Source organism: Hemiscyllium ocellatum, chromosome 25 (genome assembly GCF_020745735.1).
Source record: "Hemiscyllium ocellatum isolate sHemOce1 chromosome 25, sHemOce1.pat.X.cur, whole genome shotgun sequence".
In the NCBI taxonomy this organism is placed as follows: Eukaryota; Metazoa; Chordata; class Chondrichthyes; order Orectolobiformes; family Hemiscylliidae; genus Hemiscyllium; species Hemiscyllium ocellatum.
The window spans coordinates 53,947,188-53,965,665 of NC_083425.1; the positions used below are offsets into that span (position 1 = coordinate 53,947,188).

The 18,478-nt window shown below is 45.3% G+C and overlaps 1 protein-coding gene across 1 annotated transcript in view; it reads right to left on the minus strand.

Moving 5' to 3' along the window:
• Nucleotides 1-8,331: 8,331 nt before the first annotated feature.
• The window catches only part of evpla (envoplakin a), an 80,048-nt gene continuing 69,901 nt past the window's right edge, over nucleotides 8,332-18,478 (minus strand). The window contains exons 20-22 of the mRNA XM_060844363.1: nucleotides 16,783-16,893; nucleotides 14,325-14,417; nucleotides 8,332-12,148 (exon numbers count right to left, since the gene is read on the minus strand). Of these exons, the coding sequence (XP_060700346.1) occupies nucleotides 8,678-12,148; nucleotides 14,325-14,417; nucleotides 16,783-16,893 (3,675 nt within the window). The 3' untranslated portion in view covers nucleotides 8,332-8,677. The remainder of the gene's footprint in view (nucleotides 12,149-14,324; nucleotides 14,418-16,782; nucleotides 16,894-18,478) is intronic.

Sequence of the window (18,478 nt, forward strand, 5' to 3'; positions counted from 1 at the left end):
GGTTGAGTAGATTAGGATTATTTTCATTAGAAAGATGGAGGTTGAGGGGGGACCTGATTGACATCTACAAAATCACGAGAGGTATAGACAGGGAGGGTAGCAAGAAGCTTTTCCCTAGAGTAGGGAGATATGCGTGGAAAGTTCTTTATGTAAAGGGTGGTGGTTGCCTGGAACACGTTGGCAGCAGAGGTGGTAGAGATGGGCATGTTAGTGTCATTTAAGATGTACCTAGACAGATACATGAACTGGCAGGGAACAAAGGGATACAGATCCTTAGAAAATAAGTAACAGGTTTAGATAGAGAATCTGGATCAGCGCAGGCTTAGAGGGCCAAAGGTCCTGTCCCTGTGCTGTAATTTTCTTTGTTCTTTGTTCTCCCCTTATAGGTCATACCTTCTAATCTAGGCAGCATCTTGGTAAACCTCTTCTGCATCCTCTCCAAAGCTTCTACATCCTTCCTGTAACATGGCAATCAGAACTGAATGCAATACTCTAAGTGTGACCAAACCAAGGTCTTATAAAGCTGCTACATACCATCCTGATTGTTATACTTAAGTCCCTGACCAATAAAGGCAAGCACGCCATATGCCTTCCTTACCATTCTATCTACTTGTGTAGCCACTTTCAGGGAGCTATAGACTTGAACACCAAGATCCCTCTGTACATCAGTGTTGTTCAGAGTTCTGCCATTAACTGTATACTTTTCATTAACATTTGATTGCCCAAAGTGTAGCACCTCACACTTACCCAGATTAAGCTCCACGTACCATTTCTCTGCCCATATCTGCAACTGATCTATATCCCATTGTATCCTTTGACAACTTCCTACACCATCCACAACTTCACCTAAAGTTGCAGTTAACACTATGCCCAAGATAATTTTGCTGAGATTTTGTGCAATACTCCATTTACAGAAAGGAGTTGTGACTTGATGCAGGAGGAATGGTATCCAAATTTGATGATGAAATGAAATGAAAGGCTATGACAAACAGTGAGGAAGAATGCAGCACAGCAATGACATGATTCCAGAGTGGGCAGATAGGAGGCAGGTGCAGTTTAACACTAAGGATGTCTTCTGTAGATAACCCAAATGATAAAATTCTTTACAAACAGGAAAGATCTAGAAAATCATAGCCAGGGGTAAGGTTTATCACACTGGGGATTGAAATTAAAGGAATTTCAGGGTCTGTGATTGTAAAATTACTTTAAGTCTATTCACAAACCCCCATTCTCTGCTTTTGAGGAAATAAGTGTAAATAGATCAATGACAGCAGTGGCATAGTTGGTAACATCTGGTATTCAGGATCACAAGTTTCCATCCTCAAGTCTCATGACAAGGCTAGGACACAAAATGCCTGGCTGGCAGTTTTGTGTAGCGTTGGGGGTGGGGGGGGGGGGTACATTGTCAGATGTGCTGTCTTACAGATCAGATGTAAAACTGAAGTTCTGTTCACCAATCAGGAGGCTGAATCTCAACAAAAATCTTCTGGTACTACTATGAAGAGAAGCAGGGGAAATCTTGTGGTGATTTGGCCAATATTTTGGGATCTATGTCAATGGATGCCTCAAAGTTGCCACCAGGGTTGATAGGGTTGTTAAGAAGGCATACAGTGTAGCTTTCATTAGCAGAGGGATTGAGTTTAAGAGCCATTAGGTTATGCTGCAACTCTATAGAGCGCTAGTTGGACCACACTTGGAGTATTGTGTTCAGTTTTGGTCACCTCATTGTAGGAAGAATGTGGAAGTTTTAGAGAGGGTGCAGAGGGTTTACCACAATGCTACATGGACTGGAGGGAGATCTTATGAAGAAAGATTGAGAGAGCTAGGGCTTTTCTCATTGGAGCGAAGAAGGATGAGAGGTGACTTGATAGAGATGTACAAGATGATGAGAGGCATAGAAAGAGTGGATAGCCAGAGAGTTTTTCCCAGGGTGGAAATGGATATCATCAAGGGATATAATTTGAAGGTGATTGGAGGAAGGTTTATGGGAGATGTCAGAGGTAGGTTCTTTATACAGAGAGTGGTGTGTGCGGGGAATGCACTGCCAAGAGTAGTATTAGAGTCAGATACATTACGGACATTAAAGCAACTCGTAGATAGGCACATGAATGAGAGTCAAATGCAGATTAATCTGATCTTAGAGTAGGATAAAAGGTCGGCCCAACATTGAAGGGCGAAGGGCCTGTACTGTGCTGTCCGCTTCTCTGCTCTATATACAATCTGTTCTGCAATTTGGCATTGGCCCCAGATCCCAAACCTTCCTTTGGGATTGTGTGCCCCACAATTGGAGCCAATGCCAAGGAAGTTCCCTCTGTGCCTTTTGGAATGGTACAGAGGTGCTTCTGAATAGGCTGCTTTTGCAGGCTCTCCACCTCACTGTTGTTCGAAATTTTCCTTTCTCTATTTTCTAGCAGAAAGTGAGGACTGCTGGAGAGGCAGAGTCGAAAACTGGCACTGGAAAAAGCACAGCAGGTCAGGCAGCATCCAAGGAGCAGGAGAGTCAATGTTTTGGGTATAAGCTCTTCATCAGGAATGTGGAGGGGAAGGGAGCTGAGAGATAAATAGAGGAGTGAGGATGGGGTTGGCGGAAAGGGCAGGTGAAATGGCGATAGGTGGATGTAGGTAGGAGGTGATTCTGATAGGATAGACAATAGACAATAGGCGCAGGAGTAGGCCATTTGGCCCTTCAAGCCTGCAAGACCATTTATTATGATCATGGCTGATCATCCACAATCACTATCCTGTTCCTGCCTTATCCCCATAACCATTGATTCCACTAGCTTTTAGAGCTCTATCCAACTCTTTCTTGAAAGTATCCAGAGACTGGGCCTCCACTGCCTTCTGGGACAGAGCATTCCATACACCCACCACTCTCTGGGTGAAGATGTTTCTCCTCAACTCTGTTCTAAATGGCCTACCCCGTATTTTTAAACTGTGTCCTCTGGTTCTGGACTCACCCATCAGCAGAAACATGCTTCCTGCTTCCAGAGTGTTCAATCCTTTAATAATCTTATAAGTCTCAATCAAATCCCCTTTCATCCTTCCAAACTCAAATATATACAAGCCCAGTCGCTCCATTCTTTCAACACATGATAGTCCCACCATTCCGGGAATTGACCTCGTGAACCTACGCTGCACTCCCTCAATAGCAAGAATGTCCTTCCTCAAATTTGGAGACCAAAACTGCACACAGTACTCCAGGTGCAGTCTCACCAGGGCCCTGTACAGCTGAAGAAGGACCTCTTTGCTCTTATACTGCTTGCTGCATCTGTTGCTCTCCATGTGGTCTCCTCTATATCAAGGAGACCGAGCGCCAACCCACGAAGCAGTTCAGGGAACATCTCTGGTCTGCATGCACCAAACAACCCCATCGCTCTGTGGTCAACCACATCAACTCCCCCTCACACTCCCCCAGGGACATGCAAATCCTGGGCCTCTTCCACTGTCAAATCAAAGCCACTGCCAACTGGAGGAAGAACGCCTCATCTTCTGCCTACAACCACGCAGCATCAACATCGACTTCACCAGTTTCCAAACCTTCCCTCCCCTGACGTCATCCCAGATACAACCCTCCAACTTGGCACACCTCATGACTCCACCTACCTGTCCATCTTCTTTTCCACCCCTCCGCTCCACCCTCCCCACCGACCAATCGCAATCACCTTCAACTTGTATCCACCTAACGCCATCCCACCCACCTTTCCCCCACCACTCTATTTATTTCTCAGCCCCTTTCCCCCTCCACACTCCTGTTGAAGGGCTTATGTCCGAAACGTCGATTCTCCTGCTCCTCGTATGCTGCCTGAACTACTGTGCTTTTTCTACTTTTTAACTTATCGCTATGATCTGTAATGCTGGACATTTTATTTCTTTGTTTTTCTATTTCTATTTTCCTAAGAACTGAAGAATCTGTGTCTGGGTACTTTGTACTTAAGATGGTACTGTAAGTGGCGATTTGTAAACTTTTCTCTATGTTCATTTGAATATATGTGACAATAAAGCTAATTCAATTTAATTCAATTGCTCACCTTTATCCCCTGTTCAAATGTATCTAGAGACCATTAGGCAACACAGGGGTTGGACTGTGTACTGATTGTAATGAAGTTGGTCAGGTGGACCTCATAGAATATGAGTTCTTTGATTGGGGTTGTTAACCTGTAGCAATCAGGGAACCCTGGCTGACAGATATAAGCTGGAGTGTCCAGACTGTGTTGGTTCACAGACTTCCAGCCCAAATGCCTGTTCTGTGGTGCTGTGGAGTCCTGGACCATGTATATATTCGGTGTGAGGGTTTGCACCCCCTTTCTTATTTTCTTAAAAACGTTCTCCTCTGTTTTTGGTTGCACATCAGTCCCACGCTCCTGATTTTTGGGTATCCGGTGCGGAGGGGGGAGCGTAGGTCAGAGGATCTTCTCGTGGGTCTGCTCCTTGGCCTGGCCAAACTGACCATAAACAGGCCCAGGCAGCGGGTCGTGGAGGGGGTCGTTAGGGCCGATTGCCTGCTCCTCTTCAGTGGTTATGTCAGAGCCCGGGTGTCTCTGGAGAAGAAGCACACGGTGTCCACCAATACCCTTGAGCTGTTCAGGGAGAGGTGGGTGACGCAGGGAGTGGAGTGCATCATTTCCCCCTCCAACTCTATTTTGATCTAATCCCTGCCCTCCCCTTCACCATTTGATCATACAGCATTGCCCTTTGATGTGAAGGGCACTGCTTATTACTGGCCACTCGGGTGTTTCCTTTCTTCCTGGTGGTGGAAACTGAATAAAGATTTACACCCTTGTTGTTCTGCACTGTGTCTGACACTTGCGCACACACGACATGGGTACTGGGGAAAAATAAGTACTACTGCAGTTAGGTGGTCATGTGGTAAACTAGAAAAAGAAGAAAAAAAGAACATGAGTGTCAGACATCCCGTTCACCAAAAAAATAAGGTTCTGTCCATTCTGAGAGCTGGCTCTGAGGGAGCTGGGTCAGTGACAAGGATGTTCCACATGTAAATAAAGGGTGACTTGATGATGGGATACCGCCCTCTATGGGGTTATTTCCGAATGTATCATCACCTCCAGAAATAACAGTTTAATTTCATCTTGATAAGTTTCGTTACAGTTCTGTCAGTTTCCATGAACTATGTGAATGTTACAGTGCCCTAGTGAACTTGTTTAACATCTTTTTTAAAACAATAGAAAACCTCTTTCTGTCCAAGACGAAAAGGCATCTGACTGCAACACAAGTGATTTGCAAACTCAATTCCACATTAACAGACAATCCCCATTTCCAATGCCTTACTGAAAATGGCAAGTTGACAGGTAACTGCAAAGGAATTGTCAAGGTGGAATGATGCGTGCCATCTTGCTGAGAGACAATAGCAGGTTTCTACTCCAGACAGCCGCTGCCACTCCCCAAGGGGATCTGTTCAAGGGCACCTTGCTGGAACCACATTAGCACATTGCAATCCACAGCCAAGATGGAGACAGTCTGAGCTTGTGTGGGAATACTTTGACAATGACTTTATAGAAACGTAGAAACTTGAAGCAGGCCACTCGACCACTTGAGTCTTCTCTGCTATTCAGTATGATCGTGACTGATCCTAGATCTCTGTGTGAGCTTCCAATGCTGCTTGTGTGACAATAGAAACTTCTAGATCATGGTCAGACACTGCATCATGGAGAGGTTCACAAGTATGCATCAGAGTTGACTGTCTCTTCCAGACTAGAAAAGATGGGCTCCAGATTCAGTGTAACAGCCTCTGTTAAGTGTTCCCGTGTTCGTTGGGATAAACAGCATGCTTTCTGGCATGTTCCCAATTATGTGCCTTCATCTGTAGTCTTTTTAAAATTCATTCTCCATATGCTTCAGGGAAAACAGCCCCAGCCTGTTCAGCCTCTCCCTATAGCTCAATTTACAAAATAATGAGGGGCATGGACAGGGTAAATAGGCAGTCTTTTCCCTGGGGTCGGGAAGTCCAGAACTAGAGGGCATAGGTTTAGAGTGAGTGGGGAGAGATATAAAAGAGACCTACAGAGCAACTTTTTCACACAGAGGGTTGTACGTGTATGGAATGAGCTGCCAGAAGATGTGGTGGAGGCTGGTACAATTGCAACATTTAAGAGGCATTTGGATGGATATATGAATAGAAAGGGTTCGGAGGGATATGGGCCAGGTGCTGGCAGGTGGGACTAGATTGGGTTGGGATATCTGGTCGGCATGGATGGGTTGGACCGAAGGGTCTGTACATCTCTATGACTCTATGTGAGTTTGGCTGGAAAAGCCACTATTTATCACTATCCCTAATTGCCCCTTGCTAGCGACGATGAGTCACCTGCTTGAACTCTTATCATCCATGTAGTATAGGTACCTCACAATGATGTTAGGGAAGAGATTCCAGGACTTTGACCCAGTGACACTGGATGAATAGTGATATATGTTTCTGAGTCAGGACAGTGATTGGCTTGGAAGGGAACTTGCAAATAGTGATGTTCCCATGTATCTGCTGTCCTTGACTATCTAGATTGTGGAGTTGTGATTTGGAGATGCCAGTGTTGGACTGGGGTGTACAAAGTTAAAAATCACGCAACACCGGGTTATAGTCCAAAGTTTTATTTGGAAGTACACTAGCTTTCAGAGCGATGCTATTTTTCAATGTATAATTTCAGTTACATCACACTGTAAATTCTTGCTATAAATCCTGTGTTACGATCGAGCCCTCCACACTCACCTGATGAAGGAGCGTCACTTTAAAAGCTAGTGTGCTTCCAATTAAACCTGTTGGACTATAACCTGGTGTTGTGTGATTTTTAACTTAGATTGTGGAGGTACAGGTTTGGAAGATACTGTTGAAGGAGTCTTGACGACTTGGGTGTGGAGAGAATGCTTGTTCTTTATGAGATAAGCAGAAAAGTAAGGGATCAACCAGCTAAGAGAGAGATGAGGTAAAAAAAAGTACTCTGCATGAGTCATAGAACTTTGAAACTCTCGTCCTAAAGTGGTGATGAAGACAGACTCCTTGACTATATTAAGACAGAGATGGATAGATCCTTAAGGGATGAAAGTTTATATGGGGTTGACGGGAATGCAAATTGTAATTCCAATCAGCTCAGAATGGTGGAGCAGTTTCTGGGGCAATGAACTCCTGCTCCTGACTGCCTGATCAATGTCCTCCATAAATTAGGAGTAAACAGACTGAGTCCGAATTTCTGGTTCGGACGCTTTGTGGGGAGGGGAGATGTGGAATGTTACTCAACAAGTGCTAATGATCAGGAATTGATTATTTACGAGGCTGGTGAATTCACCATGAATTGACAAGTCAGCTTGGAATGGTTTCCAAGGTCTGCTCCACCTACAAGGCGTAGAAGTGGTGTTCAAGGTGGAACAGAGTAAGGTGAGTTTCTGGTTATCTTTCAGGGTGGCGTGGTGGCTCAGTGGTTAGCACTGCTGCCTCACAGCGCGAGGGATCTGGGTTTGATTTCACCCTAGGTCAACTGTCTTGTGTGGAGTTTGCATGTTCTCCCTGTGTCTGTGTGGGTTTTCTCTGGGTGTTCCAGCTTCCTCCCACAGTTGAAAGATGTACAGGTTAGGTGGATTGCCTGTGCTAAATTGCCCATAGTATCCAGGGATGTGTACGTCAGGTGGATTATCTATGGGAAACGCAGGGTTACAGGGATAGGGTAGGGGGAAATAGATGCTCTTCGGAGGATTGGTGTGGACTTGATGGGCTGAATGGCCTGCTTCCATACTGAAAGGATTCTATCCTACTCAGTCCTTGGAAATGATACTGCCTCCATTATTTGGAACAGTTTCCAGAGTGAGACAAGAACACTGGGACCATGCCTCCTCTCTTCCTGCAGTCTGTCAGTTTATTCATCTTGGCCCACTTTGTCAGGCTTTGTCTTGGATCAAATAGCTGCCATATTTAGCAACATATCAGCAATTTATTTTTCAAGGTTATTAGATATTTCTGAAATATGTGAATGAGAACAAAATCTTTCTTTCTTTCAACAGCGTTCTTAAACAAAAGGTTTATTGAAACAAAAACAGAAATTGCTGGAAAAACTCAGCAGGTCTGGCAGCATTTGTGGAGAGAAATCAGAGTTAGCATTTCAGGTCAAGTGACCCTTCCTCAGACTTGATTAATTTAATCTTGTTTGCAACCGGGCAGGGTATCAGTTAGGTTTAAACACAGAATTGGCCAATTCCCTCAGTGACATCCCAGGTAAACGACCTTTGGCCCTTTCATGAAATGCCATAGGCACAAAGATTACCTTTGACCTTTTTACTTGTCCCCAAAACAGAAGGGAATTCGTATCCAATTTCTGAACGAACACAAGACTTAGCTATCTTAATCACATGCTTGTTTATTAAAACAATTGTGTCATATTAAAATGAACATCTTAGGACATAATCATTCACATCCGGCACCTTACAGATCTCTGTGTATTTAATAAAGAAATGTATTGCAGCAAAGAGAAAATAACAGAGCATTAACATTCCCCCTATAGTCTACATCTATATTTATGTTAAATATAAACATAAACAAGATTTGAGTAGGATAGCCTTAAATCCCATGGGAAAGTATGCAAGGAGATCTAGAACTACAATACATTGAGTAACTAACAGGAAGTTAGGCCTACAAATTATTGGAGACACAAGAATAACACTCAGTGGCATCAACAGGCAGTGATTAGTATGCATTGTAATATGTTGAATAATGGGATCTGTTGTCAAAGGGGCTTATTGATTGATAGTTGGACTGTTGACCAGGCTCTGAGTTGACCGGGAGAAGCAGGTGGCCAGAGAGTTCATCTCTCTGACAGCGACTCATTAGCTCTTTGTAATGGACTTGCTCCTTCGTAATCGGGTCAGTGAGATTCTTGGGATAGTTGGATTCATCCTGCAGTATCCGGGCGATGTTACTGTCGATCATTTGGGTCTTCAGAGCCTCTGTGAGGGACACACGGCCTGAATGGTTGGGGTCCACCAGGCCACCGGTGAGGTACTGGGCCTCCAGATACTGCTGGGCACTGTCTGTGGGTATCCAACCCTTCTGGACAGCCAGCCCCACAGAAAGTCGTTCTTTGGTGACAGGGTCTTCGAAGCCAGTGAAGGCCTTTTGCGCATTTGCTAGCCGTTTCTGTTGGGTTTTGTTCACAAGGTTCCTCTCTATGGCCTTGTGGACCGAGTGCCTCTCCCTGGTCCCCACATCGATAATCCCTCCTGTAGCTGCCTGTGCTTCCAGCAGCCTCTGAGCAGTGATAGGATCCAGTAGCTGCCTGTTCATGGCGTTTGTGATGGACAGCCGTGAGCCAGTGGTGTTATCATAGATTCCAGCAATGGGGAGCTGATCCCTGTCAGTATGTGTTCTGTAAGTGGTGTAACCTGGGCTGGAATAGTTTGATGTTTGATACGTAGGACTGATTGGTAGTGCCGAATTCAGTGAGCCTATCTTCAATGCAGTTGGCTTCTCTTCACCTGCCACGAGCAAAGCAAACTCTGATATCGGAAGCTTTCCCTCCCTGTAACGTTGGAGCTCCTCTCTAGTGATCCTCCTGTCCTTCAGGGCAGCCTCAATGGAATATTTCTTGCCGCTCTTCTTGTCTCGAAGTACACTGGTTTCACTTGATGGTCCGTGAGTGGAAACCTCTTCCCAGTCGCATTCCAACTCCTGGAGGTGGATGTACTGTGCCCTGTCGATTATATTCCGTTTGTAAGCTTCATAGGGCGACAAATCCTCCCCAGTAACTGGATCCACAATGGATATCTTTGTCGACAGGTTGGTTTCTCTCATCTTCAAGTCTTGGTGACGAGCCTCTTCCCTGTTGATCTGCGACTCAAGATCTCGGATGGTGTAGTCCTTCTCATGGATTTTGTCCTTCTCCTTGATGATCTCTCTCTTGATCCAGCTCAGCTTAGCATCCAGCTCATGTTTCTTCTGCTTCGTTTTCTCATGATACTGGCTCAGGCGTTTGAATTCCTCATCGTGCACCAGGATCTTCTGCTGCCTGTCTGTCTCGAGATTCTTCAGGTTTTCCTCCAGGGTGGCCCTCTCGCGGAGTGCAGCCTCCCTGGTCTGCTTCAGCTCAGATTCCACACGTGACCGCGATGCCATCAAGTCTTCCAATTTCTCCTGCCGGTCTCTAATCCGTCTTATTTCCTCCTCCAAATCCAGCCTGGCGTTCTTCTCTTTGTTGTACAAGTCTCGAGTTCGGGCTCGTTCTTGCTCCAAAGCCTTATCTTTCTCGATCCGGATCACCTCTCTGCAGATCAGCTTCTCCTTAGATTTCTCCTTGTGCAAAACCTCCAGTTGGAGTTGCGCTTTTCTAATCTCTTTGTTCAGGTTCGCTGCTTTATTTCTTTCCTGGTCCAGCTGCTGACGTAGGCTCCCGGCTAGTTTCTCCAACAATGGGTCCTTTTCCACTTTAAGGACTTCTTCAGTGACGATCTTCTCCTCCATCGGCGGAGGGTTAGATTCCAATTCAGCTATTCTGTTCCTGATGTGCGTGGCTTCGCTCTCCACTTTCTGCCGGACACCCTTTTCTTCCTCCAGGTTCAGCTCTGCCTCTTTTTCCTCCACTAGTGCCTTTAGGTGCTGAACCTCTCTCTCGAGCTCACGCCTCTGTCGGCGTTCCTCATCCAAGGTTTTGCCCAGGTTATTGTGTTCCACGGTGAGTTTGGGATCCTTCTCCAAACGCACCATTTCCTTAACAACAACTTTCTCTTCTGGTTTCTGCCTCTCCAGCTGTGAATACAGATTCTGCAGGTCAAAGACCAGTGATTCGAAATTCCGGCGTTTCTCTGATTCTTCACGAACGATATTCCGGAGACGAACCATCTCCTTCTCCAGAATCGGATCGTCTTCATATTTTGTGACTTCCTTGGTCACCACCTTGGTCTCAATCTTAGACTTCTCCTTCCGCCATTCATCTCTTTCAGCCTTCAACCTCTTGATCTTGCCTTGCAAGTCACTGTAGTCATCATCCATTTGAGGCAGCTGACGTTTGAGCTGATCTATTTCTTTGAGCATTTCTGGGCTCTTCTGAAGCTTCACAATCTCTTGGGTGATGTCTTTGTACTGGATTTGAGGTTTCCTATCCTTGAGGACTTCCAGATCTCCCTGTGCGATGGTGATCTCCATCTCCACATCTCCCCTCCTCTTTGCAGTTTCTCGAATTTCCTTCTTTAACTTTGTTATCTCTTGCTCCGTCTCCGGAAGGACACAGAAATTCTCACGGACTATCTCTTTCATTTCCACTTTGGGTTTCTTGTCAGCGATGATTCTGTATTTCCTCTGCAGATCACTCAGCTCTTTCTCTAGTTCACTATTACTCTGACTTTCATCCTCGTAAAGGTTTCGCAGTTTGGCCAAATCTTTCTCCAGTTGTGGATCTGTTTCCACCTTCTTGATCTCCTTGATCATGACCTTGGGGTCAGTCTTCCCCGATTTCTTCTCCAGAGTCTCGATTTGTGTTCTTATGAGCCGAATTTTCTCAATCAAGGACTGCCGTTTCAGATTCTCATCTTCAATCTCATTTTGGAGACTTCGCGAAGCCTTCAGCATGACCGGGTCCTTTTCCACCTTGACCTTTTCCACAGTGACCAGCTTTTCTTTGACATTGACTGGTTTCTGCTCAAGGATGGTGACCTCTCTGGTCAGTCGATCCCAGTCGCCAATGGTGATTTGCCTTTCTCTTCTCAGGGTGTCGATCTCACTGCGTAGATTTTCAGCTTCAACATCCAGTGCAGGGTTCCTCTCAACTTTTTTCACCTCTTTGATGACCTGGCCAGTTTTGGCATTCCTTACCTCATCTTCTAATTGATTGATTTTCTCCTTTGTTGACTTGATGTCACCCTCCGTTCCCTGCCTGTGTCTCCTCAATTCATGGATTTTGTTCCGCAAGGCAGTAAGGTTGTCTTCAACCTTGGGATCCCTGTAATACTCCACTACCTCTTTCTCTTCTGTTCTGTCCACAGGCCTTTGTGCCCTTAGAAGACTAAGTCGTTTGCTATGCTCCTCTAGAGTAGCTTCCATTAACTTGGTCTTCTTCTGTTCTTCTTTAACCTGGCTTTCCAGTTCAGGGCCTTTCCGAGCGAACAGCGTGTTTTGTGACTGCACGTTCGTTTGCGAGATCACTTCGTTCACTGGACTTTCTTGTTGCTTGGGAGAAAAAAGAATAAGAGGTTTCAGAACTTTGATTCGTACTGTACACAGAACGTGTGATGTTGCAGAAACAGTCCATTTGGCCCACATGGTCTATACTAGTGCAAACCTCCTCCCACTTCAATTCATCTCAGCCTACCCTTCCAGTCTCTTCTCCCTCATGTGTTTACCTCACAGAATCATAGAATCCCCACTGTGTGAAAGCAGGCCATTCAGCCCATCGAGTCTGCATCAACCCTTCAGAAAGCATCCCATCTAGGCATAACCCTCCACCAACTCTGTAAACCCTGCATTTCCCATGGCTAATCCACTTAACTTACACATTCTGAGACTCTATGGATAATTTAAGATGGCCAGTCCAACTAACCTGCATATCCTTGGACTGTGGGAGGAAACCGGAGCACCCAGAAGAAACCCATGCAGCCACGGGGAGAGTCTGCAAACTCCATCCAGTCGCCTGAGGCTAGAATTGAACTCAGTTCCCTGGCGCTGTGAGGCAGCAGTGCCAACCACTGAGCAACTGTGCTGCCCTATGATGCTTCAGTGCATCACATTAAACCTGACAGCACAATGGCTTCATGGTTAGGACTGCCGCCTTATAGCGCCAGGGACCTATGATTGATTCCACCTTCAGGTGACTGCCTGTGTGGCGTTTGCACACTCTCCCCGTGGCTGCGTGGGTTTTCTCTGGGTGCTCCGGTTTCCTCCCACAGTCCAAAGTTGTGCAGGTTAGGTGGATTGTCCATTTCCCCATAGTGTTCAGAGATATGGAGGCTAGGTGGGTTAACTGTGGAAAATGCAGGGTTGCAGGGATAGGGTAGGGTGGGGGGGTGGGTTTGGGTGGGATGTCCTTCAGAGGGTCAGTGTGGACTCAATGGGCCAAATGGCCTGCTTCCACAATGTAGGGATTCTATGATTCTGTGACATTCATCTGTAATGTTGACACTCAATAAGAAACCTCACATTCAGTGAAGAACCCACTTAGTACTAGGACAATAAGGTGAAAGTGAGGACTGCAGATGCTAGAGATCACAGTCAAGATTGGAGCGGTGCTGGAAAAGCACAGTAGGTCAGGCAGCATCTGAGGAGCAGGAGAATCAGGAATGATGAAGGGCTCCTGCCCGAAACGTCGATTTTCCTGTTCCTTGGATGCTTCCTGACCTGCTGCGCTTTGCCAAAGCCAAATAAGGGAAATAAAACCAGATGCAGCTGGAAATACACAGCAGGTTAGGCAGCATCTGTGGAGATAGAAACAGGGTTAAGGTTTTAGGTCAAACAACCTGTTATCAGAATTCTGTCCTGTCCTGGTGTATGTTTGTGAGGTGTTCATCAGTCACGTTCTCATTGCTCTGCAGTGGCCCTTTGTGAAAGTGCCCACATATTAAGTGTCAGGTTTCCACGGCAACTTCTACAAAGTGGAGTTGTCCCACTCACAAATCACTTATCGATGTAATTCCCTGTGGAAGATATGGCAAGATGTGATAATTAAATAAAAACTGAAGGAACTGCGGATGCTCTAAATCAGAAACAAAAACAGAAATTGCCAGAAAAGCTCAGCAGGTCTGGCAGCATCTGTGGAGAGAAATCAGAGTTAATGTTTCGAGTTGAGTGACCCTTACTCAGAAAGGTCATCAATCCTTCTGCCAGTGAGGGTGATTTCTTTTCATTGAGTTTGTCTGCACCCCTCATGACTTTGTCGCTAATCCTAGGCCCTATCTACCAGCTCAGGGAGGTGGAAAAGATCCCATAATCTGACAGGAGAGTGGGGGAGAATGTGGGGAGGGGCAGTGATGCTCCCTGGTGTAACTCTAGGCAATACGCATCCCTCAATCATCAATATTGCTCCAACAGATCACTATTGCTTCAGGATTTGTGGGATCTTGCTGTGCAGACATTGGCTGCAATGTTTCCCACATTACAACAGAAACTGCACTTCAAACTCTGAGGCCAGAGCAGTCGCTATATGAAAGAAGTCTTTTCGTTGCAGAGGACTAAGATATTCCGAAGGGGTCATTTGCCTCCATGTAGCTGGCTATGGAATGTCAGCCGGGAATGGGCAAACTACTGTCGGCACCATCCCAGAACTGCGTGAAGTCAGTCTATAGTGAGGAGAGTCTGTGAGAATGTCAATGTCTTGGATGTAAAACCCCAGGGCTGGGGTGAGTGACATTACCTTTTGCTTAACCTTCGCCACAAAGTCCAGCTGATTGAGCAGTTGGTCATTGCATGAGGAGACTTCAGCAAACCGTTTAACTGCGTCCTTCTCCTGCAAAAGAAGAACATTATATTGCGGAGCTGTGAGAGTTCACTGGAATCTGCAGCTGGGAATGTGCCATGGGCGAGGGATGGGGAGTGGGGGATGTGGGGGGAGGGAGGGAGGGGGAGAGAGAGAGAGAGAGATAGAGAGAGAGGAGGAACTTTGCAGTCACAGGACATTCAATCCATTTTTTCTGTGCAGGATCTTTGAAAGGCCAATTAGGTCAATTGTCCTGGTCTTTCATAGAGTCTAACAGCATGGAAACAAACTATGCAGCCCAACTCATTGAAGCCGACCCTGTATCCCAATCTAAATTCATCCCACTTGCCTGTGTTTGGCCCATGTCTCTCTAACCCATTCCTATTCATGTCCAAACGTCTTTTAAATGTTATAACTGTGTGTGTCTCTACCACCTCATCTGGAAGTACATTCCACATATGAATCACCATCTGTGTGAAAAAGTTGCCCCTTATAAATCTTTCTCATCTCGCCTTAAACCTATGGCATCTAGTTTTGAACCCCACCACCCCTCCCCCACCCCACCCTGGGGTAAACACCTGGTCTATTTACCTTACCCACGCCACTCCTGATTTTGTAAACCTCTATTTGGACCCCCCCCACCCTCCTACGCTCCAGTGAGAGGTCCCAGCCTACCCAGCCTCTTCTTGGAACTCAAACCCTGCAGTTCTGGTAAATACATGCAGGTACATCAGAACATCACCACCTTCAAGTTCCCCTCCAAGCCACTCACTATTCTGACTTGGAAATGTGTCATCTTTCCTTCACTATTGTTGGGTCAAAATCCTGGAATTCTCTCCCTAATGGCATTGTGGGTCAACCCACAGCCGGTGGACTGCAGCGTTTCAAGAAGGCAGCTCACCTTCTCAAGGGGCAACTACGGACAGCAAATAAATACTGGCCCAGATCCCTGAAATGAATAAAAAACTTTGCTGAACCTTCTTTGATTGAGTAATACCTTTCCTATAGCAGCCTCCTAGTTCCTCACTTTTGAGTATTCCTCCAATTCCCCTTCGAAACGTAACATTGAAGGCTTTTCCACTGCCATTTCAGACAACATATTCCAGACCAGAACAAATCACCGCATAAAAATAATCCTCTATTTTTCCTCTGGTTTTTCTGATGATTATTTCAAAATCAATGTCTGCCAGTTATGACTGCTGAGCTTGTGAAAACAGTGCCTCCTTATTTACAGTGATGATCCTTCATAAAGACTTGACAAATATCCACGCCTGATGCAAAACTGACTAGACTGAGCTCATAATTGTACTGTCAAGCACTTGCTACTTGCTTTATGATGTGATTAAGAGCGCTCCTGAGATCTCAAGTTAGCTGCCACATCTCCTGCATGACGAGTCTTTGGGATATTCAGCAGCTTTTGAATCGGGCTATATAAATGAAAGATTTTTTTAATCTATTCTCCTTTAAATTGAGTTATGGGGTAGCGAGTTTAAAGTTTTAACAACTTTCTGGATACAAATAGTTCCTTCTGAATTTCTTATGGGTTTTATTAGTGACTTAGTGGTGCAGGTACATAGTTCCTTGAAAGTGGCATCACAGGTAGACAGGGTGATGAAGGAAGAGTTTGGTACGCTTACCTTAATCAGTCAGTGAGTATAGGATTTACCTGTACGTGACATTGGTTAGGCCACTGTTAGAATATTGCATACAATTCTGATCACCGTGTCAAAGGGAGGTTGGTGTTAAACTGGAAAGGGTTCAGAAAAAAATTCACAAGGATGTCACCAAGCCTGGAAAGTTTGTATTATAAAGAGAGGCTAGGACCTTGTTTTTTCCTGGAACGTAGGAGGCTGGGAGGTGACCTTATAGGGTGTATAAAATCTTGAGGGGCAATGACAAGGTGAATAGCCAAGTTCTTTTCCCCAGGGTAGGGGAGTTTAAAACTAGAAGCCATAGGTTTAAGTTGAGAAGGGAATGATTTAAAAGGGATCCGAGGGGCAACTTTTTCCACACAGAGGCTGGTGCATATATGGATCGAGATATCAATGGAAGTGCTGGAGACTGGTACAATTACAACATTTAAAAGACGTTTGGATGGGTACAAGAATAGAAAAGGTTTAGAGGGGTATGGGCCAAATGCTAGCAAATGGAACAAGATCACATTGAGATGTCTGGTCAGCATGGATAAGTTGGACTAAAGGGTCCATGCTGTCTGACTCTATGCTCTATAACTCAACCTTTCACTTATGTTCACTGGCTTTGCCCACAGGTGTACTCCAGCAAGGTTGCCACCTTCAGGAGGGGAGTAAAGCAAATGACTGAGAAAGAAGAGAAACACAACATGTATTGGTGACAGTCTCTACTAAGTGATTTGTACCATACCTATTGCTCTTACCTGTTCATTGATGCTGTCTTGCAGAGTCTGGGTCCTCAGCTTTTTCACATTAGATGCGCCAGTGGCAGGGTCCAGTGAGGCTCGATATTTGTCGTTGTTAGTTTCGTAATTCTTTAAAAATGAGAGAAACATTACTTCTTCAAGTTACACTGGCTGGGAAGGGGGTCTATAATGTCCTAATGTCCTGGTCCACCCTCCACTCTGGGAGGTAGGGCCTTTGGCTGACCAAAAGATTCCCTTGAGGATGATGGAAACTTTCTAAACCTAGCATCTGTATGTCAAGTGAGATGAGGTAAATGGAGTACAGATCAGACTCACTGGTGGATATAGCAACAGCAATGGTTTGAACTGTCCTACTAAGGGAACATTGCTGGGGTGGGAAGGGTGTCCAATTCAGACAGTAAGAGGTCAATCCATGCCCCGTGGAGCATGTCTGTTAGTTCATGGCTGATCCACACCTGGACTCCATTGAACTGCTTGAATCCTGAAAGCCCAAGCTTCCACAGTTGCATTGTGGGAAAAGAATCTCTGGCCTGTGCATAAACACTGCATTAAATGAGCCCAGAGAGAGCCTCATTCCCTTGACAACCGACTTTGGTGGGTGTTAGCACTGAACGGGACGATCCAGGCCAAACCAAATTTGGGAATGAATGTCAGAATGAATGCCTTGGGGGAAGAACTGGAGTCACATTGAGGAGACAATAAAAAAGAATCCATGGTGCTTGAGTTTACAGTTAACAGCAGAAATTTGGAATTCTTTGCTCTCTGACTTCCTATTTAATTGAATTTCATACAAATCTGATTATTGATTATGTAATCAATACCACTCAGCTAAAAGGTTCTTAATATTTTCATTGCTTTTCTCTTAGTAAGGTCTTATTTACTGAGATGATTGAGCATTCATGAGGGTTCAATGATAAAAAGCAAAGCTCCAATCACTTTGACAAAATTGACTTTTGATTCTTCACCAGCCAACATTAGCAAAGGTTTCCTGACACACACATGTGTTTATACAATGCCTTTCATAACCTCAGCAAATCACTGAAGAGCCATTAAAAAAAAACTTTGAAATGTAGTCACTTATTTAGGAAATGCAGCAGCCATTTTGTGTACAGCAGGCTCACAGAAACATTAATGTGATAATCAATGTGATTGGATAATTCAGCTTAATGGTGCTGTTTGAGGGATCCGTATTGGCCTGGACGCTATGGAGAATCAGCGAGCTTTGAGAAGATTTGTAGCTGAGGTTGAGGTTCTGGGTGTAGGTTTGTTCACTGAGCTGGAAGGTTCATTTTCAGACATTTCGCCACCATACTAAGTCACACCTTCAGTGAACCTCCGAACCTTCCACCTCAGCGAGCAAACCTACATCCAGCTATGGCGAATTATCCCGTAACAAAAACAGAAGTTGCTGGAAAAGCTCAGCAGGTCTGGCAGCATCTGGGAAGAGAAATCAGAGTTAACGTTTCTGGTGACCCTTCCTCAGAACTGATGGTAGCCAGGGAAAATGTCTGTTTCTAATGCAGAAGATAGGGCAAGGGGAGGGGGAAAGGAATAAACAATAGGTGGGGTTAGAGCCCAAAGAGAGAGAAGAACAGCTGGACTGACAAAGGCATGGATAATGATCTGGCTGGAAGCTGTTGATGCTAGCAGCTAACAATAAGTAGTGTATAATGGCAGACTATGTGATAACAAG